The sequence below is a fragment of the Oncorhynchus masou genome, chromosome 33 (genome assembly GCF_036934945.1).
Source record: "Oncorhynchus masou masou isolate Uvic2021 chromosome 33, UVic_Omas_1.1, whole genome shotgun sequence".
In the NCBI taxonomy this organism is placed as follows: Eukaryota; Metazoa; Chordata; class Actinopteri; order Salmoniformes; family Salmonidae; genus Oncorhynchus; species Oncorhynchus masou.
In genome coordinates this window covers 22,549,643-22,575,553 of record NC_088244.1, presented here as the reverse complement: position 1 = coordinate 22,575,553, position 25,911 = coordinate 22,549,643, and the positions used below count along the sequence as shown (strand labels likewise).

The window sequence follows — 25,911 nt, the reverse complement described above, 5'->3', positions numbered from 1 at the left end:
CGTAAATGACGTGGTGATGCTGCTGATAGGCTACATCCGGTGCCTGGATGCTGATATGGACGCTGAGGCGGGTACCACTTTAAGGGAAGAGGCAGACCACGCCCTACGCTCCACACAGTAAAGCAGTCTCACCTTCAACCAGCCTGACCGACTGTGCCGCCATCTATCTGACAACGACACATCTGAGAAAAACACCCGTGACTACGTCCATCTTTCAAGATTTAGCCAGAGGAGGAATTTAGCAAAAAAATCTATATATTCTTACAAGAATGTAACCCATTGCGATTTTAATTATAATATACATGGCCTAATTTTGCTGCGACATGCCCGAAGCATCATTTTTGGCCTCTAAATCGTAGTTTATCTGTTGTCAACTGTCAAGCGTTACCTCTGAGTTGAAATATTGTTCTACCTTTACGTTTAAGACATACGTTGAAGGGCGTTTCTGGTTGCATCTTAGCAGATCGTTCATTAATTATTTTACGATCGGCGGGCTGCAAATTGCTTTAATCTGATTCTCGATCAGTTTATTCCAACCCCATCCATTGAATTTGCGCAATGGCCGATGTAACCTCAGAATGTAATATCAAAGTTTTGTGTCGCTTTCGCCCCCTGAATCAATCGGAGATTCTGCGTGGGGATCAATTTATCCCTACATTTCAAGGAGATGACAGTGTCAACGTTGGGGTAAGGCGCTTTGTTTCTCATATGCTCATTAATAAATAATTAACCTATTATGTTTTCGTTTGGACTGCCAATAATAACAATGATTTGTGATTGAAATTAGGCCCTACCTGATTATTTACAATCGTTATTACTGCGTACCCTAGCCTGTAAAGGCAAATGTGATTCTATTCAGTGCAGTCGGCTCAGTGTAGGCCCATTTACTGGTCACGTTTTATTTTCTGCAGTTACATCGGCCCCCATAAAATCGACACCAATTTACATGACCCTTTTCCCTGCTTAGACTATGGATAACATACATGAAAACGGGCTGAAGATGCTACACGCCTATTTGGGTGATCAACCTAGCCTGTATATAACACCAGTGTAATGAAACAGGCAAGGAGCAGGTCTCGAACCCTCGACCTTCTAGCCCGAGGTCCGGTGCGCTATCGACTGTGCCGCAAAAGCATGCTCGTGCGGCAGAGTTGATTTCCGCACTTATAAACCCAGGTTCGTTACACGATTGCTTTGATTATCGGGGAGACATTCAGGCTGCTGTTTTTCCTGTTGTAATGAGTTGGTTCTTAGGTAGTGACAATGGTACATTAGATGTATGTACAAGGAATGTAGATACTGTAGGCCCAAGATCAATGCCAGTACATAAAACACAATGCCGCTTAATCAGTCCCTCTTCAGACAGGCCTACTAGTCTTTATGGGTCGATCAGGGCCAGGACAGAGTGGAAAGAGATGGTGGATTCATTTAGAGCTTAGCTAAGGATGTTCATGGAAACCTTAGACTGACCTCTTCAGTCATAATTCTTAACAATGGGCCAAGAACCTGTTCTCTTATTGCACATGGAGGAGAGGATCAATATCATTCTACTGTTTAGAACGGATCCACTCTCCTCTGTGCCAGACTGACTCTGTGGACAATGATTTTGTCATGGGGATGCGTCTGTAGTGCTAGTGATCAGATACTCTTCTGTTTTTCTAAAAGGATTGAAATTCAATATATTATAGGCCTACAATGCAAGTTTGAAGGATCCTATATGCATTCTGACTGATTTCCATATTTGAAGACCTGCTGTGTTAAAATCCAGTCTGAGTCAAATTCTTGGTTATGTGTCATCTGCTTCAGTCAATGATAACCTATATGACATCATTTCCCAAAGGCTTACATGACTAGCATGTGGTGAAGAGACAAGCAGGGTTGCATTCAAGATCACATCGTTGTGAGACGTTGTGAGATGATTCTAAACCTTTTTGGTCGGCATGCAGATTAAACACTATGCCCGCCAAACTCTATCCTTGGACGTTTTGGAAACGGGATTATTTCTCTACGGTTTTAATACTGATTGTCTCTGACCTTTTTTCATCTGTCCCTTTAATTGAATCCGTGATTGACAAACATATATTGTCTATCACTATCCATAAATAAGGAACCAAGAACAAACTTGATTGCATTTCCATTGTTTGTTTGTTTGGCATATACAGTATACATGAAATAGCGATGCTAATTGGAAAGACAATTGGAGACAAGAAAATGTCCCTCATTATGTCTAGGCTATATCTTGCTTCATCCTGGTCTGTGTAGTTCCAGCTACCATTTTTGGTTTACAAAATGACCTAATGTCTTTGTGTCTCCCAGGGGAGGTCCTATGTGTTCGACCGGGTTTTCCCCACCAACACCACTCAGGAGCAGGTCTACAATGCCTGTGCTAAGCAAATTGTCAAGGGTAAGGACCAGATACTGTCAACAATGGCAGAACAACATCCACATGCAGTGGAGGTGTAGAGAGAGAAATGAGAGATCGACATGGGGTTTTGACTCATCGGTTGATTAAACCAGTCGGTGACATCATACAGTATTACTTGCTGCCGTTGTTTCCCATAACTGTTCATATTAAATGTTGTTGGTGTTTTTTTTATTTTCAGACTTGAAGGCCTGAAGAAATTCTTTCATTTGTATAATTTCCTCAAATTATCTTGGTTTCCCTCTGTTTATATAGATGTGCTGGGTGGATACAACGGCACTATTTTCGCATATGGACAGACTGCCTCTGGGAAGACTCACACCATGGAGGTACAGTGGGAGTCATTACAATGATGAGAAAAACGAATATACATAATCCAGTATTTTAAAATACTTTTTATCTTCTTAAAAAGTGATGATCTCGCATTATGAAATAACTCCATAAATCAGCATAATTATGGCTTCAGTTTGGTTTCAATCAAAATGTAATACCCCGGATCTTGCTTTGGGGGCATTTGTAACCCCTCTGGTAAGTCTTTTTGGAAAAACACTGCTTGTAATGATACGAGGATTTTAAACACCAGAGACTGACTGCACAGTATGTCTTTATAGGGAAAACTGCATGACCCCAATCAGATGGGCATCATCCCCAGGATTGCAGAGGACATCTTCAACCATATCTTTGGCATGGATGAGAACCTGGAGTTCCACATCAAGGTTTGGATTCATCTCCATCTCCTCAACCAAATTTAGGATGATACCACAATGACTCAGTGGCAATAACTATTGCTCTTACATGAAGCCACAGCATGTTTGACTTTTGATTGTGATTATCTTATCTTTTCTCTTTCCTCTTCTAAGGTTTCATATTTTGAAGTCTATATGGACAAAATTCGTGATCTCCTGGATGGTTTGTACACAGTTTACCGAAATGTTATATACCAAGTCCACATCCAATGTCAGTACTGAGCCAAATCTTCTTCAAAGACTGTCTGCTCTAAATGTTATTTATTTATCTTGTAGTGACCAAGACTAACCTGGCTGTTCATGAGGATAAGAACAAGATCCCATATGTAAAGGTGGGTTTACCAAGGCCAACCATACCTAACTACCCCAACATCTGTTTATAACTGTGCATTAGATTTTCCAATAAAAAAGGAGCATGCATATTCATTATTAACCCTTTATTATCTCACTCCTCTACCATCCCTGTCTCCCCCTTCCCCACTCCCTGTGATGTAGGGTTGCACTGAGCGCTTTGTGTCCAGCCCTGATGAGGTCATGGATGTCATTGACGAGGGGAAAAACAACCGCCATGTTGCCGTGACCAGTAAGCCTTCAGAATGTTTCATTCCACCACTATTCATCTAAGAAGATAATCCAGTGTCATGTTTTTCTGCTAGCAGGAGAGTTGCATGGTTAGTGAAGTGTCTGGTGACAGTTCAGCCATGTGACTCATTGTGGCTTATATAGTATCACTTCTCCCCACTTGTATTCTACTTACAAGCTGTATCTCTACGTATATGGAGGACCTTCTCAATTACAAGGGTCCAACTGGGTGTCTGCTGGCTAATGTAATGCTGACTCACTGTAGCATAGTCATAACACTGTAATGGGCTCAGGTCTGCTGATAATGAGTTGGTACTATAAGATAGGAGCAGCTTACTAACATGAGCCTTTATTCTGGGCACTGTAGGTCACATCAGGAGAATGACTCCGATATTGGTCCTATCCTGAAATGGTTTTTATAGAGTACATTGCGTACTCTCATTTGCATCGTATATCAGTGAGAAACTTGCATTATTGATCCAGAAAAACATTGATTCTGCCCATCAAAATAAACAAAACACACGTAAATCCCTTAATACACTATAGGCTTATTTTGTGCAAAGATGCTCATTCGACTCCATGTTGTTCTCTCTCCCCATAGACATGAATGAGCACAGCTCTCGCAGTCACAGCATCTTCCTGATCAACATCAAGCAGGAGCATACGGAGACAGAGCAGAAGCTGTGTGGGAAACTCTATCTGGTGGACTTGGCTGGTAGTGAGAAGGTAAGACATGTCTGTCTGTCTGCTTGTCTGGTTTACCTGGCTGGGTTAAGGTGAGAGAGACTATGGACTGCTAAAGCCATTTCTCCTCTGTATACTCCATTGTGGCAGCATTTCTCCTCTGTATACTCCATTGTAGCAGCATTTCTCCTCTGTATACTCCATTGTGGCAGCATTTCTGCTCTGTATACTCCATTGTGGCAGCATTTCTGCTCTGTATACTCCATTGTGGCAGCATTTCTCCTCTGTATACTCCATTGTAGCAGCATTTCTCCTCTGTATACTCCATGGTAGCAGCATTTCTCCTCTGCATACTCCATTGTAGCAGCATTTCTCCTCTGTATACTCCATTGTAGCAGCATCAGCAGCAGCATTTCTCAGAACCAAGAGATGATGTATGGAGCTATGTCCACAAGGACAGATTTTAGTGACCTTTTAGTGACCTTTCCATGGGTCATTAAGTCACAGTCGGTAATTGAGTTTCTCCATCTCTCCCTCTCTCTGTTTCACTCTCTCTCTCTGTTTCTCTCTCTGTTTCTCTCTCTGTTTCTCTCTGGCTCTCTCTCTCAGGTCAGCAAAACCGGTGCTGCGGGTGCCGTCCTTGATGAGGCCAAAAACATCAATAAGTCTCTGTCCGCTCTGGGCAACGTGATATCTGCTCTGGCCGAAGGGACGGTGAGTCCAGTACATAGGTGGACTGACACACAATACACAGCCGTCCACCTTACTTCTCATTCATCCCAGCACCTCCACACATCCATCCGTATCAACTTACTGCACATTCATCTCCAAGCCACCAACCCAACCCAACCCCTGGACCTGCTAATGAAGGTTCACAACTCAGTGCCAACCCATCTGAAGCCTAGTCAATGCCAACTCACTACTCACCACACACACCAATGCCAACCTTCTTCTGGCCTTACTCTGCCAGCAAGGTTAACTGAATGCTGCATTTTGTACTCCTACTTCCCCGTCTCTTACTCCCTTTATCTCTTCTTCCTCTGTTTTATTTGGCAGAAAACTCACGTGCCGTACCGTGACAGCAAGATGACCCGTATTCTGCAGGACTCTCTGGGGGGAAACTGTAGGACCACCATGTTCATCTGCTGCTCCCCCTCCAGCTACAACGATGCCGAAACCAAATCCACCCTGATGTTTGGACAACGGTAACAGACACTCAGCCCACTCTGTCTTCTCCCTACACTGATAATGTACTCATTTAGCAGGTTCTACACTCTGCTAACAGTTCTATTCAAAAATATCCAATGTGTTATCATGTCCCTAGTCAAAGGATTTTGAATCAGTATTTCCTAAACCCGTATTCATAATCTATTGCTCCAGAATAAATATACTGTATAAACCTGTATTATATTATCCCCACTATAATTTATTTAAGTAGGCAAGTCAGTTAAGAACAAATTCTTATTTTCAATGACGGCCTAGGAACAGTATTCAGGGGCAGAATGGCAGATTTGTACCTTGTCAGCTCGGGGTTACTAGTCCAACGCTCTAACCACTAGGCTACCCTGCCGCCCCAATCTGTGACTGCATCATCATGGCATTAACCCCCATTCGCTCTACTTTCGCAGTGCTAAGACCATCAGGAACACGGCGTCCGTCAACCTGGAGCTGACGGCCGATCAGTGGAAGAGGAAGTACGAGAAGGAGAAGGAGAAGAACAAGACCATGAAGGAGACCACCCAGAGGCTGGAGGCTGAGCTCAACCGCTGGAGGAACGGTTAGACTTACTGAGAGATAAAAGAGTTTACTGGATTGAAACATTCTATAGGTCAAACCAGTCTGATGTGCACATACACGTATCAACAAACAATTCCACACACAGACAGGGGGGGAAACAGAGGGTTAAATACACATCAAATAATGAGGGAATGTAAACCAGGTGTGCGGGAAAACAAGACAAAACAAATAGAAAATGAAAAGTGGATCGGCGATGGCTAGAAGACCGGCGACGTCGACTGCCGAACGCCGCCCAAACAAGGAGAGGAACTGACTTCGGCGGAAGTCGTGACAACAGTCTTAATATACTTTGCCTTGCAAAATGCTTGCCTTGCATATTCTTGATACGCCTATAACTCTGTTTACCTAAGGATGGGAACAAGGCACATCGTGTCAGCACACTTATGTCCCAGGAAAAAGCTTGTCTTAGCTTCTCTAGACAGATGAATAGGAAGTCCATTCTCTTAAGAGCTGACATAGGCTGCTGACCCATCATCTCCTTTCTCCATCCTCTCCACTCTTCATGCTCCTCCAGGGGAGAACGTTCCTGAGACGGAGAGGACCACTGCTGACGTGGTGCGTCTGGAGTCGGTGGAGGAGCGGAGCCCCGTGTTGATCCTGGACAACGACACCTCCTCCATCGTGGTGCGTATCTCCGAGGAGGAGCGTCAGAAATACGAGGAGGAGATCCGCAAGCTCTACAAGCAGTTGGACGACAAGGTTAGTGCCTGTTCAAACACACACACACACACACACACACACACACACACACACACACACACACACACACACACACACACACACACACACACACACATACTCATTGGAGGGTATGGAGATCTACACATGCACACACTGTATACAAAAAAACAAAGTAAACCAGTATCCTTTAAAACAAACAGTACAATGTCCCCAATTCATTTCCACCAGTAAACCCAGTGACCATAGTGTGTGTGCGTGTCTCCACAGGATGATGAGATCAATCTGCAGTGTCAGTTGGTTGAGAAACTGAAGGAGCAGATGCTGGATCAGGATGAGGTGAACTCTCTCGGACACCCACTGTTCCTCTCTCTGTCTGTATCTCTGTTCCCCCCACTGTCTGTATCTCTGTTCCACCCACTGTCTGTATCTCTGTTCCCCTCTCTGTCTGTATCTCTGCTCCCCTCTCTGTCTGTATCTCTGTTCCCTTCACTGTCTGTATCTCTGTTCCCCTCTCTGTCTGTATCTCTGCTCCCCTCTCTGTCTGTATCTCTGTTCCCCTCACTGTCTGTATCTCTGTTCCCCTCTCTGTCTGTATCTCTGCTCCCCTCTCTGTCTGTATCTCTGCTCCCCTCTCTGTCTGTATCTCTGCTCCCCTCTCTGTCTGTATCTCTGTTCCCTTCTCTGTCTGTATCTCTGCTCCCCTCTCTGTCTGTATCTCTGCTCCCCTCTCTGTCTGTATCTCTGCTCCCCTCTCTGTCTGTATCTCTGTTCCCTTCTCTGTCTGTATCTCTGTTCCCCTCTTTGTCTGTATCTCTGCTCCCCTCTCTGTCTGTATCTCTGTCTGTATCTCTGCTCCCCTCTCTGTATCTCTGTTCCCCTCTGTCTGTATCTCTGTTCCCCTCTCTGTCCGTATCTCTGCTCCCCTCTCTGTCTGTATCTCTGCTCCCCTCTCTGTCTGTATCTCTGTTCCCCTCTCTGTCTGTATATCTGCTCCCCTCTCTGTCTGTATCTCTGTTCCCCTCTCTGTCTGTATCTCTGCTCCCCTCTCTGTCTTTATCTCTGCTCCCCTCTCTGTCTGTATCTCTGTCAGTATCTCTGTCTGTATCTCTGCTCCCCTCTCTGTCTGTATCTCTGTTCCCCTCTCTGTCTGTATCTCTGCTCCCCTCTCTGTCTTTATCTCTGCTCCCCTCTCTGTCAGTATCTCTGTCTGTAGCTCTGCTCCCCTCTCTGTCTGTATCTTTGTTCCCCTCTCTGTCTGTATCTCTGTTCCCCTCTCTGTCTGTATCTCTTTCCAGGCATCTCTTGGCCACGCAAAGGTCTTCTTCACAAATGTATTGTGATTCAAATCTTGATTATCCTGAATCTAAACATGTTGGTAATATAGGTAGTATATAGTGCTCTTTGTGTTATGGACACTAGGGGGAGTAGTGGTAGAGGTGACGTCTAATGGGGATTCAATGTCAGTGCATGTGCACTAGATCTATACAGAAAGTAGTAGAATTATAACCAAGCAAACAAATAGCCTGGGATCCTCTACATATAATACCCAATATATGTGATAATCTGATACATTTCACTGTATAAGCCATTTCCTACCCTTTCAGTTAGCCAACAAATCTCTTTCAATAGATCAGTTGTCATAGCAGCAGGGATGACTCTGCGCCAGTTCTAAATCTAGGCCATCTGTGTGTGCCTTGTGTGTGGTTGTGTACTGTATGTGTACTGTGTGTGAATATGACTTATATTGTGTGTTGTCTGTATACTGTGTTCCTACATATGATCATGTTTGTGAGGCTGTGTTTATGTGATCGTTATCACTCTCTCGGTCTCTCCAGCTGCTGGCATCTTCTCGTGGGGATGGGGACAAGGTGCAGGCAGAGCTGGGTCGTCTGCAGGTGGAGAGCAGCTGTGCCAAGACAGAGGTGAAGGAGGTGCTGCAGGCCCTGGAGGAGCTGGCCATCAACTATGACCAGAAGAGCCAGGAGGTGGAGGAGAAGGGCCTGCAGAACCAGCTGCTGGCCGACCAGTTGGCCCAGAAGATGGTGGGTCCACAGGGCATAGAAATACATGCCATAGAGTGTACAGAAAGTCTACTATGAACTTCTATAAAGTCTTGCATGGATTCTTTGCTCTACTTGAAATTACCAGAGGTCTGCCAACGTGGTGGCATTACTTAGCTGACATTTTTGCTTAAGTAAATCTGTAGCCTATGTCTCTCGTTTATTCCACTCATCCCTCCCTCCCTCCCTCCCTCCCTCCCTCCCTCCCTCCCTCCCTCCCTCCCTCCCTCCCTCCCTCCCTCCTTCCATCCTGTCTGCTGTGCAGGCCAGTCTGATGGAGCTGGAGGCGGAGCTATCTCACATGCAGGAAGTGAGTGGTCAGCAGAGGAAGCGCATCGCTGACGTCCTCAACGGCCTGATGAGGGACCTAAGTGAGTTCAGCACCATCGTGGGCAACGGGGAGATCAAGCTGGTGAGTTAATTACATCTCATACTGCTCTCCTCTGGAACTGCTGAGTGGTAGAACAATTAGGTAGATTAGTAGCAGAGGAGGTTGGTGAGGGAAGGCTCATAATAATGATGGAATGGAGTGAATGGAATGGTATGAAACACATCGAAAACCAGGTGTTTGATGTGTTTGAGATCATTCCATGCATTATGTTCCAGCCATTACAATGAACCCTACCTCCCAATTTATAGTGCCACCAGCCACCACTGATGGGCAGATAGAGAGGTTTTTGTATACAGTACAGTGCCTTGCGAAAGTATTCGGCCCCCTTGAACTTTGCGACCTTTTGCCACATTTCAGGCTTCAAACATAAAGATATAAAACTGTATTTTTTTGTGAAGAATCAACAACAAGTGGGACACAATAATGAAGTGGAACGACATTTATTGGATATTTCAAACTTTTTTAACAAATCAAAAACTGAAAAATTGGGCGTGCAAAATTATTCAGCCCCTTTACTTTCAGTGCAGCAAACTCTCGCCAGAAGTTCAGTGAGGATCTCTGAATGATCCAATGTTGACCTAAATGACTAATGATGATAAATACAATCCAACTGTGTGTAATCAAGTCTCCATATAAATGCACCTGCACTGTGATAGTCTCAGAGGTCCGTTAAAAGCGCAGAGAGCATCATGAAGAACAAGGAACACACCAGGCAGGTCCGAGATACTGTTGTGAAGAAGTTTAAAGCTGGATTTGGATACAAAAAGATTTCCCAAGCTTTAAACATCCCAAGGAGCACTGTGCAAGCGATAATATTGAAATGGAAGGAGTATCAGACCACTGCAAATCTACCAAGACCTGGCAGTCCCTCTAAACTTTCAGCTCATACAAGGAGAAGACTGATCAGAGATGCAGCCAAGAGGCCCATGATCACTCTGGATGAACTGCAGAGATCTACAGCTGAGGTGGGAGACTCTGTCCATAGGACAACAATCAGTCGTATATTGCACAAATCTGGCCTTTATGGAAGAGTGGCAAGAAGAAAGCCATTTCTTAAAGATATCCATAAAAAGTGTCGCTTAAAGTTTGCCACAAGCCACCTGGGAGACACACCAAACATGTGGAAGAAGGTGCTCTGGTCAGATGAAACCAAAATTGAACTTTTTGGCATCAATGCAAAACGTTATGTTTGGCGTAAAAGCAACACAGCTCATCACCCTGAACACACCATACCCACTGTCAAACATGGTGGTGGCAGCATCATGGTTTGGGCCTGCTTTTCTTCAGCAGGGACAGGGAAGATGGTTAAAATTGATGGGAAGATGGATGGAGCCAAATACAGGACCATTCTGGAAGAAAACCTGATGTAGTCTGCAAAAGACCTGAGACTGGGACGGAGATTTGTCTTCCAACAAGACAATGATCCAAAACATAAAGCAAAATCTACAATGGAATGGTTCAAAAATAAACATATCCAGGTGTTAGAATGGCCAAGTCAAAGTCCAGACCTGAATCCAATTGATAATCTGTGGAAAGAACTGAACTGCTGTTCACAAATGCTCTCCATCCAACCTCACTGAGCTCGAGCTGTTTTGCAAGGAGGAATGGGAAAAAATGCCTCTCGATGTGCAAAACTGATAGAGACATACCCCAAGCGACTTACAGCTGTAATCGCAGCAAAAGGTGGCGCTACAAAGTATTAACTTAAGGGGGCTGAATAATTTTGCACGCCCAATTTTTCAGGTTTTGATTTGTTAAAAAAGTTTGAAATATCCAATAAATGTCGTTCCACTTCATGATTGTGTCCCACTTGTTGTTGATTCTTCACAAAAAAATACACTTTTATATCTTTATGTTTGAAGCCTGAAATGTGGCAAAAGGTCGCAAAGTTCAAGGGGGCCAAATACTTTCGCAAGGCACTGTATACTCTTCAGCTTCGGAGCCACCGCCCCATCATTAAAATCCACCCTGGCCACCCCCTTTCTCATCCCTGCATCTCTCTCTCTCTGTGTACCTTTCTTTCAATCCCTCTCCCTCATTTTCTCCAATCTGTCATTCTCTCTCTCTCTCTCTCTCTCTCTCTCTCTCTCTCTTGCTGCTGTAGCCGGTGGAGATCAGCGGGGCGATCGAGGAGGAGTTCACGGTGGCCCGTCTCTACATCAGTAAGATCAAGTCGGAGGTCAAGTCCATGGTGAAGCGCTGTCGCCAGCTGGAGAACCTGCAGCTGGAGTGTCATCGCAAGATGGAGGAGACGGGCCGCGAGCTCTCCTCCTGCCAGCTCCTCATCTCACAGGTCAGCCTCCAGCTCTTCTGGGCACCTCAGTATCAACATCACAACTTGCTAGAATGACTATACACAGCATGTGTAGAAATACATAGGGTATGTTGATACCGTGTATACATACAGTAGATACACTATGAAAACATTCTTCCCTCATGTCATTGACAAACTTTAGAGACTTTGTACATTTTCTAAACTGTATAGATGGGAGTGTAGAGTGCCACGTCAGCTGAGTGACTCTGTTTGGGGTGTTCGCAGCATGAAGCCAAGATCCGGTCTTTGACGGAGTACATGCAGAGTGTAGAGCTAAAGAAGAGGATGCTGGAGGAGAGCCACGACTCCCTCAGCGAGGAGCTGGCCAAGCTGCAGGACCAAGGTAACACATCGCTATACACCTGTAACACACCTGTACACACCCTCCACCCTCACTTCAGCCAGGTTACAGGACCCAGGTAACACACCTGTACACACCCTTCACCCTCACATCAGCCAGGCTACAGGACTCAGGTAACACACCTGTACACATCATCCACCCTCACATCAGCCAGGCTACAGGACTCAGGTAACACACCTGTACACACCCTTCACGCTCACATCAGCCAGGCTACAGGACTCAGGTAACACACCTGTACACACCCTTCACCCTCACATCAGCCAGGCTACAGGACTCAGGTAACACACCTGTACACACCCTTCACCCTCACATCAGCCAGGCTCATGGACTCAGGTGGGAAAACATATCTTATAGATCTCTTTCTATGTTACAGATAACTCACTGCTTGAAGAGAAGGATGGAGAGAAGGGTGAGACCGAGGAGGGTAACGTCAAGGTAAACAAGGATTCCAATAATGCTAATCATGTCACCCAGTAATGACTGAAATCAGATGAAACCGGCAGTGTGATTTTCCTCATTGTTCGGTGGTTCAGAAGGTTCCTCGGCAGCAGGGGGAGGAGTCTCACCGTGGTCTGCACCACATGCAGATGGCCCGTCTCCGGGATGAGATCAACGAGAAGCAGAGGATCATCGATGACCTCACTGAGTCAGTGTCATCAGAACTACTGGAAGCCTCTACATTTATGTGCCATTGATGAGATAAAACAAAACAATGATGAAAACATTCACTTCACTTTTAAAAACCTTCAACATTCAACTTTTTCTCTCTTTTATTAAACATTATATTATTATCGGTCTTTCTCTCTCTCTCAGTCATAACCAGAAGCTGCAGATTGAGTTGGCTCAGGTGCTTGCCGACTTTGACCGTCTGAAGAGCGTGGACACCAGCAAGAGCGAGCGGCTGGAGGAGCTGTCGTAAGTCTGAACACACACACACACACACACACACTGACACAATGTGAACTCACTTCACAGTTTAACAAAGTTAAGAAATGTGTTCTGATTTTGATGTTGCTGATGAGGATGTGTTTCCTCTTCCTGTCAGATTTCTACATGAGCGCCATGAGCAGACCAAGCAGGATCTCAAAGGGCTGGAAGAGACTGTCGTGAGTGGCCCTCTCTCTCGTACCCTCCTTTCTTCCTCTTTCTCTCCCTCATTCCCCCTATATCCCTTTTCTTGTCTCATCTCCCTCTTTCTTCTCTCTCTGCTTTAGCTCTTATTTTCTTCTACATCTTTGTTTTTCAGGCCCGGGAGCTCCAGACCCTCCACAACCTGCGCAAGCTGTTCGTTCAAGACCTCACGTCGCGGGTTAAAAAAGTGAGTGAGAGATGGAGAAAGAAAGACAGAATATAACCCTATTAATAACTATGAAGGGTACGAAACCCCCCTTTCCTCTCTCTTTCTGTTCCTCCCTTCATTCTTACAGAGTACCGAAATGGAACCTGATGATAGTGGGGGGTCTTGCACCCAGAAACAGAAGATTTCCTTTCTTGAGAATAACCTGGACCAGCTTACAAAGGTTCACAAACAGGTGAGAGCCTCACAGGATAGTTGTGTTGTCTGACTTGTTTTGATAAAGTAAAACCGAACTAGAAACCTCTCTCCAGCTCTAAGTGTGAACACCTCACAACCTAGCATCGTTCCCTTTCCCCCTTGCACAGTCAACTCTCTACCCTTCCCACTGGGCACAGATGTGAATTCAACGCCTGTTCCACATTGGTTCAATGTAATTGAGTTGAAATGATGAGGAAACAACGTTGATTCAACCAGTTTGTGCACAGTGGGTTGGCTCCTCTTGGCTCTGTTCCACTCACTCTTTTTTCCACCTCTTGTCCTTGTGCTGTTTTGTGTGTGTGTGTGTGTGGGCAAGGATGTGTGTTTGTGTGTATGTGTGTGTTTGTTTCATGGGTTTCTGTTGTTGTTGTTATTGTTGTTGTGTGCATTGAGAGCACACCCTACAGATGATGGAGTGTTACGGACAGGTACAGGCCCTCGCTTCTCCTTCGCCTCCATGCATCCCTTTTCTTTATATTTTCAACCTAAAACTTCCCTCTGCTTTGGGCACTATCCATTAGGCTTCTAAAGGGACACAAACGGCTCGATGCTTCCTTAACACTCTTTCTTTGCATGCAATATTTTTGATGAATCTTTGAGATGTTTGAAAGAGAAAAAGAGTGAGTTGTATGTGAATGTGAGTGCTCGTGTGATACAATACTCACAAAGATGTTGTCACGTGTTATCTGACTGGTTTTTAGCTGTTTTAGTCTGGCATGAACCAAAATAAGAGGAAAGGTTTCACAGTATATCTACTAGAGGTCGACCGATTATGATTTTTCAACGCCGATACCGGTTATTGGAGGATCAAAAAAAGCCGATACCGATTCACCGGACAATTACATTTTTATTTTATTTGCAATAAGGACAATTACAACAATACTGAATGAACACTTTTATTTTAACTTAATATAATACATCAATAAAATCAATTTAGCCTCAAATAAATAATGAAGCATATTCAATTTGGTTTAAATAATGCAAAAACAAAGTGTTGGAGAAGAAAGTAAAAGTGCAATATGTGCCATGTAAGAAAGCTAACGTTTAAGTTCCTTGCTCAGAACATGAGAACATATGAAAGCTGGTGGTTCCTTTTAACATGAGTCTTCAATATTCCCAGGTAAGAAGTTTTTGGCTGTAGTTATTATAGGAATTATTGGACTATGTCTCTCTATACCATTTGTATTTCATATACCTTTGACTATTGAATGTTCTTATAGGCACTATAGTATTGCTAGTGTAACAATATAGCTTCCGTCCCTCTCCTCGCCCCAGGGACACATCGACCACAGCCATCCTCGAAGCATCGTTAACCATCGCTCCACAAAAGCCGCGGCCCTTGCAGAGCAAGGGGAACAACTACTTCAAGGTCTCAGAGCGAGTGATGTCACCCTGCTAACTAGCTAGTCATTTCACATCGGTTACACCAGCCTAATCTCAGGAGTTGATAGGCTTGAAGTCATAAACAGCTCAAAGCACAGCGAAGAGCTTCTGGCAAATGCACGGAAGTGCTGTTTGAATGAATGCTTACGAACCTGCTGCTGCTTACCATCGCTCAGTCAGACTGCTCCATAAAATATCAAATCATAGACTTAATTATAACATAATAACACACAGAAATACGAGCCTTAGGTCATTAATATGGTCAAATCCGGAAACTATAATTTCGAAAACAAAATGTTTATTCTTTCAGTGAAATACGGAACTGTTCCGTATTTTATCTAACGGGTGACATCCCTAAGTCTAAATATTACTTTTACATTGCACAACCTTCAATGTTATGTCATAATTATGTACAATTCTGGCAAATTAATTACGGTCTTTATTAGGAAGAAATGGTCTTCACATAGTTCGCAACGAGCCAGGCGGCCCAAACTGCTGCATATACTCTGACTCTGCTTGCACGGAACGCAAGAGAAGTTACACAATTTCCCTAGTTAATATTGCCTGCTAACATGAATTTATTTTAAGTAAATATGCAGGTTTAAAAATATATACTTGTGTATTGATTTTAAAGAAACAACGACAGTGCTTTTTTCGCGAATGCGCTTGTTAAATCATCACCCGTTTGGCGAAGTAGGCTGTGATTTTGATGAGAAATTAACAGGCACCGCATCGATTATATGCAACACAGGACAAGCTAGATAACTACAATTGGTTGATGATATTACTAGTTTAACTAGTGATTATGTTAAGATTGATTGTTTTTTATAAGATAAGTTTAATGCTAGCTAGCAACTTACAGTGGCTTCTTGCTGCACTCACGTAACAGGTAGTCAGCCTGCCACGCAGTCTCCTCGTGGAGTGCAATGTAATCGGCCATAATCGGTGTCCAAAACTGCCGATTACCGATTGTTATGAAAACTTGAAATCGGCCCAAATTAATTGGCCATAGATTAATCGGTCAACCTCTAATATTTACCTTTGAATGATATCATGATTTTATGCTAAGGGATATGAGAGAAGAAACATTTAAATTCAAAATACTTATGTGATACAAACTTGCTCATGTGGGTAAATTTAGCATTTGGGGAGTCATAAACGCATAGTTTTATGCCAAGGTCAGTATCCAGTCTCCTCTCCTTCCCTGTTGTTAATACAATCTCCTTTTCCCCTTTATTACCCAGTCTCATCCCACCCCTCTCTTACCTTATCCATCCCTGATCAATAAATATTCAGGCAACAAATCTCTCTTCCCTTGTGTCACTCTTATTTCTTCTCACTTCCTCTCTTCTCTCTCTCTCTCTCTTTCTGTATTTCTCTCTCTCTTTCTGTATTTCTCTCTCTCTTTCTGTATTTCTTTCTTTCTGTATTTCTCTCTTTCTTTCTGTATTTCTCTGTAGCTGGTTCGTGACAATGCAGATCTGCGCTGTGAGCTTCCAAAGTTGGAGAAACGTCTTCGGTCTACTGCTGAGAGAGTTAAGGCCCTGGAGACGGCACTGAGGGACGCCAAGGAGGGCGCCATGATCGACAGGCGTCGCTACCAGCAGGAAGTGGACCGCATCAAAGACGCCATGAGAACCAAGAACACTCTGAGACGCCCCCATGCAGCACAGATCGGTAGCGCACCCACTCCAAATACAGTTCTACTGACTGTGCTGACGTGTCCTCTGTTTATGGATGGAGAGCTTCATAGACAGTCACTGATAAATAGAATACATTATCGGAATGACACAGAACATTTTGAAGATAAAATAGCAGCTTAGACATGGGTCAAATATAGCTATTTTAAGTAACAGGTGGTATATATATATATATATGTTTTTTTAAACATAATTTACCTCTGTATTGTAATACTGATTGATTGGCCTCTGTGTTACCCTGTAGCCAAACCAGTGCGCCCGAAGCAGCTGCCAGTGTGCTCTCCTACCAACCCGTTCTACACTCATGTCCGTGAGCCGGCCAACACCTACTGTAATGCCCTGTTCCAGAGTGCCATCACAGAACAGACCACCGTACCTAACTCTCAGCTCAGCTCCGTCCAGACAAACATGTGAGTCCCATCTCACACACTCATATTTATATAGATCATTCATTTAAGTAAATTTAGCTTTGAATAGTGTACTTGTGTGTTATTAGACTCAGGAGTGACTGTGTTCAATTGTCTATGTTAAGCAGAGTGTCCACAGGACTGGGCAACAGAGCAGTCAACCCCACAGACATGCTCGAGTCTTACCCACTCAACATGGACAGGGATAACGGTGAGTACCAGAGCCATACAGATCACCCACACCAACAGTTCTGGTTTTTACTGTATATTACATTTTACCATGGTTAAAAGCTTGTAATTAAGTCATTGAATGTCAGAAAAAAATATAGTAAAAAGTTTAGACACACCTTCTCATTCAAGGGTTTTTCTTTATTTTTTTTAACTATTTTCTACATTGTAGAATAATAGTGAAGACATTAAAACTCTACAATAACACATGTGTTTGAGCCAATCAGTTGTGTTGTGACAAGGTAGGGGTGATAATCAGAAGATAGCCCTATTTGTTAAAATACCAAGTCCATATTATGGCAAGAACAGCTCAAATAAGCAAAGAGAAATGACAGTCCATCATTACTTTAAGACATGAAGGTCAGTCAATCAGGAAAATGCTAAGAACTTTGAAAGTTTCAAGTAAGTGTAAGTGAATGTAAGTGCAGTCACAAAAACCACCAAGCGCTATGATGAAACTGGCTCTCATGAGGATCGCCACAGGAAAGGAAGACCCAGTGACCTCTGCTGCAGAGGATAAGTTCATTAGAGTTATCAGCCTCAGAGATTGCAGACGGATCTCAACATCAACTAATGAGCTAAATTACATCTATGCTCGCTTTGAGGCAAGTAACACTGAAACATGCATGAGAGCATCAGCTGTTCCGGAAGACTGTGATCACGCTCTCCGTAGCCGATGTGAGTAAGACCTTTAAACAGGTCAACATTCACAAGGCCGCAGGGCCAGATGGATTACCAGGATGTGTACTTCGAGCATGCGCTGACCAACTGGCAAGAGTCTTCACTTACATTTTCAATTTGTCCCTGACTGAGTCTGTAATACCAACATGTTTTAAAGCATGTGCCCAAGAACACTAAGGTAACCCACCTAAATGACTACCGACCTGGAGCACTCACGTCTGTAGCCATGAAGTGCTTTGAAAGGCTGGTCATGGCTCACATCAACACCATTATCCCAAAAACCCTAGACCCAATCCAATTTGCATACCGACCCAACAGATCCACTGCCATCCACTGCCATTTCCCACCTGGACACTGCCCCTTCCCACCTCAACACTGCCCTTTCCCACCAAAGGAACACCTATGTGAGAATGCTGTTCATTGACTACAGCTCAGCATTCAACACCATAGTGCCCTCAAAGCTCATCACTAAGCTAAGGACCCTGGGACTAAACACATCCGCCACGCTGATCCTAAACACGGGGGCCCCTCAGGGGTGTGTCCTTTACTCCCTGAACACTCATGACTGCATGGCCAGGCACGACTCCAACACCATCATCAAGTTTGCCGATGACACAACAGTGGTAGGCCTGATCACTGACAACGATGAGACAGCCTATTGGGAGGAGGTCAGAGACCTGGTCTTGTTGTGCCAGGACAACAACCTCTCCCTCAACGTGATGAAGACAAAGGAGATGATTGTGGACTACAGGAAAAGGATGACCGAGCACGCGCCCATTCTCATCGATGGGGCTGTAGTGGAGCAGGTTGTGGGCTTCAAGTTCCTTGGTGTCCACATCCCCAACAAACTATCATGGTCCAAACACACTAAGACAGTCGTGAAGAGGGCACGACAAAGCCTATTCCCCCCAGGAGACTGAAAAGATTTGACATTGGTCCTCAGATCCTCCAAGGTTTCTATAGCTGCACCATCCAGAGCATCCTGACTGGTTGCATCATAGCCTGGTATGGCAACTGCTCGGCCTTCGACCGCAAGGCACTACAGAGGGTAGTGCGTACGGCCCAGTACATCACTGGGGCCAAGCTTCCTACCATCCAGGACCTCTATACTAGGCAGTGTCAGAGGAAGGCCCTAAAAATTGTCAAAGGCTCCAGCCACCCTAGTCATAGACTGTTCTCTCTGCTACCGCACGGCAAGCGGTACCGGAGTACCAAATCTAGGTCTAAAAGGCTTCTTAACAGCTTCTACCCCCAAGCCATAAGACTCCTGAACAGCTAAGGTCTACCAGAACCATCTTTTATGCTGCTGCTACTCTCTGTTTATTATCTATGCATAGTCACTTTAAGTCTACCTACATGTACTGTACATATTACCTCAACTACCTCGACTAACCAGTGCCCCCGCACATTGACTCTGTTCCGGTACTCCCTGTATATAGCCTCGCTATTGTTATTTTACTGCTGCTGTTTAATTATTTGTTACTTTTATTTTCTACTTATCTATTTTTTTACTTAACACTTATTTTTCTTAAAACTGCATTGTTGGTTAAGGGCTTGTAAGTAAGCATTTCACTGTTGAATTCGGCGCATGTGACAAATCTATTTGTTCAGAGGAGACGTGAATCAGGCCTTCATGGTCCAATTGCTACAAAGAAACCACTACTAGAGGACACCAATAATAAGAAGAGACATGCTTGGGCCAAGATACACGAGCAATGGACATTAGAACGGTGGAAATCTGACCTTTGGCCTGATGAGTCCAAATCTGAATCCAACCGACGTGTCTATTTGAGACGCTGAGTAGGTGAATGGATGGTCTCCATGTGTGGTTCCCACCGTGAAGCATGGATGAGGAGGTGTGATGGTGTGTGAGTGCTTTACTGGTGACACTGTCAGTGATCTATTTAGAATTCAAGGCACACTTAACCAGCATAGCCCACCCAATTTTACCTACCTCATCCCCATACTGTTTTTATTTATTTACTTTTCTGCTATTTTGCACACCAATATCTCTACCTGTACATGACCATCTGATCATTTATCACTCCAGTGTTAATCTGCAAAATTGTAATTATTTGCCTACCTCCTCATGCTTTTTGCACACAATGTATATAGACTCTCTTTTTTTCTACTGTGTTATTGACTTGTTAATTGTTTACTCCATGTGTAACTCTGTGTTGTCTGTTCACACTGCTATGCTTTAACTTGGCCAGGTCACCGTTGCAAATGAGAACTTGTTCTCAACTAGCCTACCTGGTTAAATAAAGGTGAAATAATATTTTTTTTTTAAATGGCTACCACAGCGATACACCATCCTATCTGATTTGCGCTTAGTGGGACTATCATTTGTTTTTCAACAGAACAATGACCCAACACACTTCCAGTCTGTGTAAGGGATATTTGACAAAGAAAGGGAGTGAGGGAGTGCTGCTTCAGATGACCTGGCCTCCACAATCACCCAACCTCAACACAATTATTGTTTTTAAATTTTACCTTTATTTAACTTGGCAAGTCAGTTAAGAACAAATCCTTATTTACAATGACGGCCTAGGAACCGTGAGTTAACTGCCTTTTTACCTTGTCAGCTACGGGATTCAATCTAGCAACCTTTCGTTTACTGGTCCAATGCTCTAACCACTAGGCTACCTGCTGCCGCAATTCCTAACCCTCTTTAGCAATTGAAATGGTTTGGGATGAGTTGGACCGCAGAATGAAGGAAAAGCAGCAAACAAGTGCTCAGCATATGTGGGAACTCCATCAAGACTGTTGGAAAAGCATTCCAGGTGAAGCTGGTTGAGAGAATGCCAAGAGTGTGCAAAGCTTTCATTAAGGCAAAGGGTGGTAACTTTGAAGTACTTTGTTTCACACTTTTTTTTGGTTACTACATGATTCCATATGTGTTATTTCATAGTTTTGATATCTTCGCTCTTATTCTACAATGTAGAAAATAGTAAAAAATAAAGAAAATCCCTTGAATGAGTAGGTGTCCAAACTTTTGACTGGTACAGTATATACAGTGTATTCAAAAATTCACTTTTTCCATGTTTTGTTACTTTACAGCCTTATACCCTCATAAACCTACATACAATATCACATAATGACAAAGCAGAAACAGGTTTTGAAAATTTTAGCAAATGTATAAAAAATATTACATTTACATAAATATTCAGACCCTTTATTCAGTACTTTGTTGAAGCACCTTTGGCAGCAATTACAGCCTAAATTCTTCTAGGGTATGACGCTACAAGCTTGGCACACCTGTACTTGGGGAGTTTCTCTCATTCTTCTCTGCAGATCCTCACAAGCTCTGTCAGGTTGGATGGGGAGCGTCGCTGCACAGCTATTTTCAGGTCTGTCAAGAGATGCTCAATTGGGTTCAAGTCTGGGCTCTGGCTGGGCTACACAAGGATATTCAGAGACTTAGTCCCGAAGCCACTCCTGTGTTGTCTTGGCTGTGTGCTTAGGCTCGTTGTCCTGTTGGAAGGTGAACCTTCGCCCCAGTCTGAGGTCCTGAGCGCTCTGGAGCAGGTTTTCATCAAGGGTCGCTCTGTACTTTACTCTATTAATCTTTCCCTCGATCCTAACTAGTCCCCCAGTCCCTGCCTCTGAAAAACATCCCCACAGTATGATGCTGCAACCTTTATGCTTGTCTTTTGGAAAACTCAAAGCAGCCTGTCATATGCCTTCTACTGAGGAGCGGTTTCCGTCTGGCCAATCTACCATGATTGGTGGAGTGCTGCAGAGATGGTTATCCTTCTGGAAGGTTCTCCAATCTCCACAGAGGAACTCTGGAGCTCTGTCAGAGTGACCATTGGGTTCTTGGTAACCTCCCTGACCAAGGCCCTTCTCCCCCGATTGCTCAGTTTGGCTGGGGGGCCAGCTCTAGGAAGAGTCTTGGTGGTTATTAATTTCTTCCATTTAATAATGATGGAGTACACTGTGTTCTTGGGTACCTTCAATGCTGCAGACATTGGTACCCTTCCCCAAGTCTGTGTCACGACACAATCCTGTATCTGAGCTCTACGGACAATTCCTTTGACCTCATGGCTTGGTTTTTGCTCTGACATGCACTATCAACTGTGGGACTTTATATAGACAGGCATGTATCTTTCCAAATCATGTCCAATCAATTAAATTTACCACAGGTTGACTCCAAGTTGTAGAAACGTATTAAGGATGATCAATGGAAACAGGATGCACCAAAGCTCAATTTGGAGTCTCATAGCAAAGGGTCAGAATACTTATGTAAATTGTTGCTGATATTGATATTGAATACATTTGCTAGAATTTCAAAAAAACGATATTCCCTTTGTCATTATGGGGTATTGTGGGTAGATTGCTGAGGATTTTTTTATTTAATACATTTTAGAATAAGGCTGTACCGTAACAAAATGTGGAAAAAGTCAAAGGGTCTGAATACTTTCCGAAGGCACTGTACAGTATATACACACTAATCCTAACTATTCCCTGTTATATTCATGAACAGGAAACACCGTAGACATCAATGACAACAGGTAAGCATATCAGCGTCTCAATTGTATATTGTAAAAGCATTACAAAGAGACTAATATTACTCCCACTTCTACCTCTGTTACTCTATTATTACTACTACTACCAGTGCTACTTCTCCCACTCTACAGTAGTGAACAGTGTAGTGTGTGTCTGCAGGAGTGATGGGCACTGTGGCAGTGAGGTGGAGGACCCAGGCAGACTGTACATCATTCAGCAGGAGACTGCTGCAAGTTAATGCCATGGTAACTAACGCGCACGCACACAGGTGCAAACACTCATTAACTCTCTCATCAGACGCATTGTTTACATTCACAACAAATGATGAATTCAATATACATGTTGAAGGATGAATTCCTACTCCTTGTTTGAAATGCATCTCCTAACGACCTATTTCCTTTTCTTTCCACAGATGACCAAATATTGTATTCAGGACCGCTCCCATATATTTGCATGCAGCCGTCTAGCTTCCCTCCCCCTGCACCCATACCTGGCCACGGATTCTCCCCTGTAGTCCCAAGCTCAGCCCCATGCTCCCAATGGCGACCACCCTCACACTCCTGTGATTAGAACACATCGTAATGTATACTCCTGTAGAGGTATTGACCAGCACTGTTTCTGTGTATGTACAGTTCCACTTTACTCGACAGTGGCATCATAATGCTGACCTATAGCACCGTCATAACCATGCCCTGGCGCCTCTCCTATAAGACGTTATGCCAGCCTACAACAAAGGATCTCACTCTGCATGTTGCCCAGCTAGCTGAGTAGCCAACTAAATCTGTGCATGTTTCATGACAGTGTTACTCAATTTGCTTTAAACTGTCATGAACCACTATGGTGGTATTGACAGATGTCATGTAGAGTTTATGATGCTGTTTTATTAGCTGTATGATGTCATTGTCCAGTCAGTACTGAGGCATGTGGAACTCAGCCATGCCCGATGCCCTTTAGAGTCTAACCCAGCCTTAATAATAATGACAGCTGATTTCACATGATTATAACATGCAGTCATGTGTGTACATATATAGAAGTACAGTATCTGTGTATTTACTACCTCTAGATCTACTGATACAACTTATCAACTTAAATCATTATTCCAACATGTTATTATATTAGTGGATTGTAAAGGCAGTGAAGGGAGCTGTTATGTCCTGTCAACTGATTTGTTTGTACAAAGATTCCTCCTCCTTAACATCATGAAGTAAGGTATGATGTTATTGATGAGATAGTCACATCTCTATTTTAAAATGGTACCCCTTCTACCTGCTCTGTGTATTCTGTTATAGGACACAACATTCTGCCAACATTTCCCAACCCCTATAAAAAAACATTATTCAATATACCAAAAAACACCTCCTGGATGTGTTTTTAAACTGCTCCCAACCGAGCTGCCACCAGTATGGGGTTTGAAAGCATTTCATTTGATTGTAACAGTGGCATGTTCGTAATGGCAGCTTACCAATGTGAACTTTACATGGTCCTGTGCCCTGCTGTGTTTTCTCAGTCAGAATCCTGATCAACCAATCGGGACAGAGAAAACCAGCAGCTGCTGGAGATGTGATTGGGAGACCAAGGTCTTTTGACAAGTACTGTACAGTAGAGTTGGTTCACTAACTAGCCGGACTGTACAGTGTTTACTCCAGGTCTATCTAACACACACTATGACCTAGAATTTGGCCTACTAATGATTGACACCTACAGCACCTCAGGATCTCTGATTGATAACAGTGTGTTGTGGGGCCAGGGCCACTTATATCTTTCAAATCCTTTTGGCTGCTAATTGCTAATTACTGAAGAAAGTGATGAGATAAAGTAACAGTTTGAAAAACTCATTATCCCCTCCATTTGGATAAATTAAAGACTGAATTATTTCAAACCAGACCTGCCCCCAACGATTATTTAGATTCCCATTTGAGGTCATTTTTGGATGTAACAAGTTTGAGAAATTGTACCAGATATTCGACTGTCTGACTTGAGCATATCTAAAAGATGTGATAATATTGTTAAACTTGTAAGTATAACAGCATATCATTATGTAGTAAAATGAAAAAATTACACACATAATATTACTTTGTTAGGGAACCATAATGTGTACTGTATGTATTTATATATTTCTGTAGGCCTATATGCTCATTGTGTGATTCATCGTGCGACATGCATATTTTTGTATATACTCATTAAAATATGTGAATCATTATGTTGTAGTTGGCAGAAATAAACCCTTACAGAAATAAGTTCATAGAAGAAAATCATGTCCAAAGAATCATTGTGTTGTGAAAACTTTTGGACTGTGTATTGTGTGAGTGAAGACTGTCCGAATGGTTACTGAGTGAGTGCACAATACAGTGCATTAGGAAAGTATTCAGACCCCTTGACCTTTTCCATATTTTGTTACGTTGCAGCCTTATTCTAAAATGGATTAAACTGTTTTTCTTCCTCATCAATCTACACACAATATTAGAAAATGTAGCAAATGTATAAACATTTAATCAATTAAATATCACATTTACATAAGTATTCAGACCCTTTACTCATTACTTTGTTAAAGCACCTTTGGCAGTTGTCATGACGTTGCCCTCTTTGGGTACAGCAAGCCCATCCCCCTCTCCCTGCCTCCTTCAACTAGGCTGCTGTGGTCAGAGAGAGGTCGTAAATTCCTGAGAAGACCCTGCCTCATGGCCACACAGTGTAAGAGACAGAGTGAATTTTCATAGAGAGCAAAGGAATTCCTTCCACCTCACAGACAAATTTCATGTTCCGGACAAGGTATAAAAGATCGGGGAAGAATCCAGCTCCGAACTGGTCCGTTTGTTACATTTTGGGGAAGCTCATGGGAGACGGTGTGGCCACATTGCCATATTTACCTGGGGCGGCAGGGTAGCCTAGTGGTTAGAGCATTAGACTAGTAACTGAAAGGTTGCAAGTTCAAATCCCCAAGCTGACAAGGAACAAATCTATCGTTCTGCTCCTGAACAGGCAGTTAACTCACTCTTCCTAGGCCATCATTGAAAATAAGAATTTGTTCTTAACTGACTTGCCTAGTTAAATAAAGGAAGAGTTTTTGTTGTTGTTGCCATAACACTGTTTATATAATAGCCTCAGATACTGTATGAGGTTTACATCTAATTGTTGTATAAAATGAATGAGTGAGTATGATACTGTTTGTGAAATTGTGTGATGTGATTTTGGACTGTTTAATGAAGGAAACTCCAATTCCCTTTTGAGTTTAACTAAATCAGACAACCGCCCCTGAGCCCAGTTAGGGTCATGCATCCTAGGACAGCCTTTTTCTGCAATTCCGAATAAAACCCAACTTTGAGAAATTATCACCAGACCATGTTTTTCTCCATTAGGAGGGGACGAAGGTTGCAGACCATTGCTGAATCTTTTAACCATACCACGTGGTT

General features: G+C 43.4%; 1 protein-coding gene across 4 annotated transcripts; it reads left to right on the top strand.

Annotated features, from left to right (window-relative positions):
• Positions 1 to 116: 116 nt before the first annotated feature.
• On the top strand, positions 117 to 24,738 carry LOC135528030 (kinesin heavy chain-like). 4 transcript variants are annotated; one of them, XM_064956796.1, is made up of 29 exons: positions 117 to 687; positions 2,317 to 2,404; positions 2,678 to 2,751; positions 3,034 to 3,138; positions 3,283 to 3,331; positions 3,445 to 3,500; positions 3,664 to 3,751; positions 4,352 to 4,476; positions 5,044 to 5,148; positions 5,491 to 5,639; positions 6,063 to 6,211; positions 6,746 to 6,930; positions 7,180 to 7,248; positions 8,748 to 8,954; positions 9,238 to 9,384; positions 11,468 to 11,656; positions 11,903 to 12,020; positions 12,412 to 12,473; positions 12,575 to 12,684; positions 12,852 to 12,953; positions 13,084 to 13,144; positions 13,285 to 13,356; positions 13,466 to 13,570; positions 16,437 to 16,653; positions 16,921 to 17,086; positions 17,209 to 17,294; positions 22,479 to 22,506; positions 22,661 to 22,746; positions 22,914 to 24,738. In XM_064956796.1, the coding sequence occupies exons 1-28, from the start codon at positions 559 to 561 to the stop codon at positions 22,737 to 22,739; spliced, it is 3,120 nt and encodes a 1,039-aa protein (XP_064812868.1). In that variant the 5' UTR covers positions 117 to 558; the 3' UTR covers positions 22,740 to 22,746; positions 22,914 to 24,738. The 4 variants fall into 4 exon arrangements, with proteins under 4 accessions (XP_064812868.1, XP_064812867.1, XP_064812865.1 ...); XM_064956795.1 differs by having other exon boundaries at positions 12,572 to 12,684; positions 17,212 to 17,294; XM_064956793.1 differs by having other exon boundaries at positions 12,572 to 12,684.
• The last annotated feature ends 1,173 nt before the right edge of the window (positions 24,739 to 25,911 follow it).

What these genes read in the sequence shown, in the direction of transcription:
- LOC135528030 (XM_064956793.1), top strand. Translation starts at nt 559, where the DNA reads ATGGCCGATGTAACCTCAGAATGTAATATCAAAGTTTTGTGTCGCTTT. An exon ending in GAGCGGCTGGAGGAGCTGTC is followed by an intron (nt 12,954 to 13,083) that starts GTAAGTCTGAAC and finishes TCTTCCTGTCAG; the next exon opens with ATTTCTACATGAGCGCCATG. An exon ending in GTAGACATCAATGACAACAG is followed by an intron (nt 22,507 to 22,660) that starts GTAAGCATATCA and finishes GTGTGTCTGCAG; the next exon opens with GAGTGATGGGCACTGTGGCA.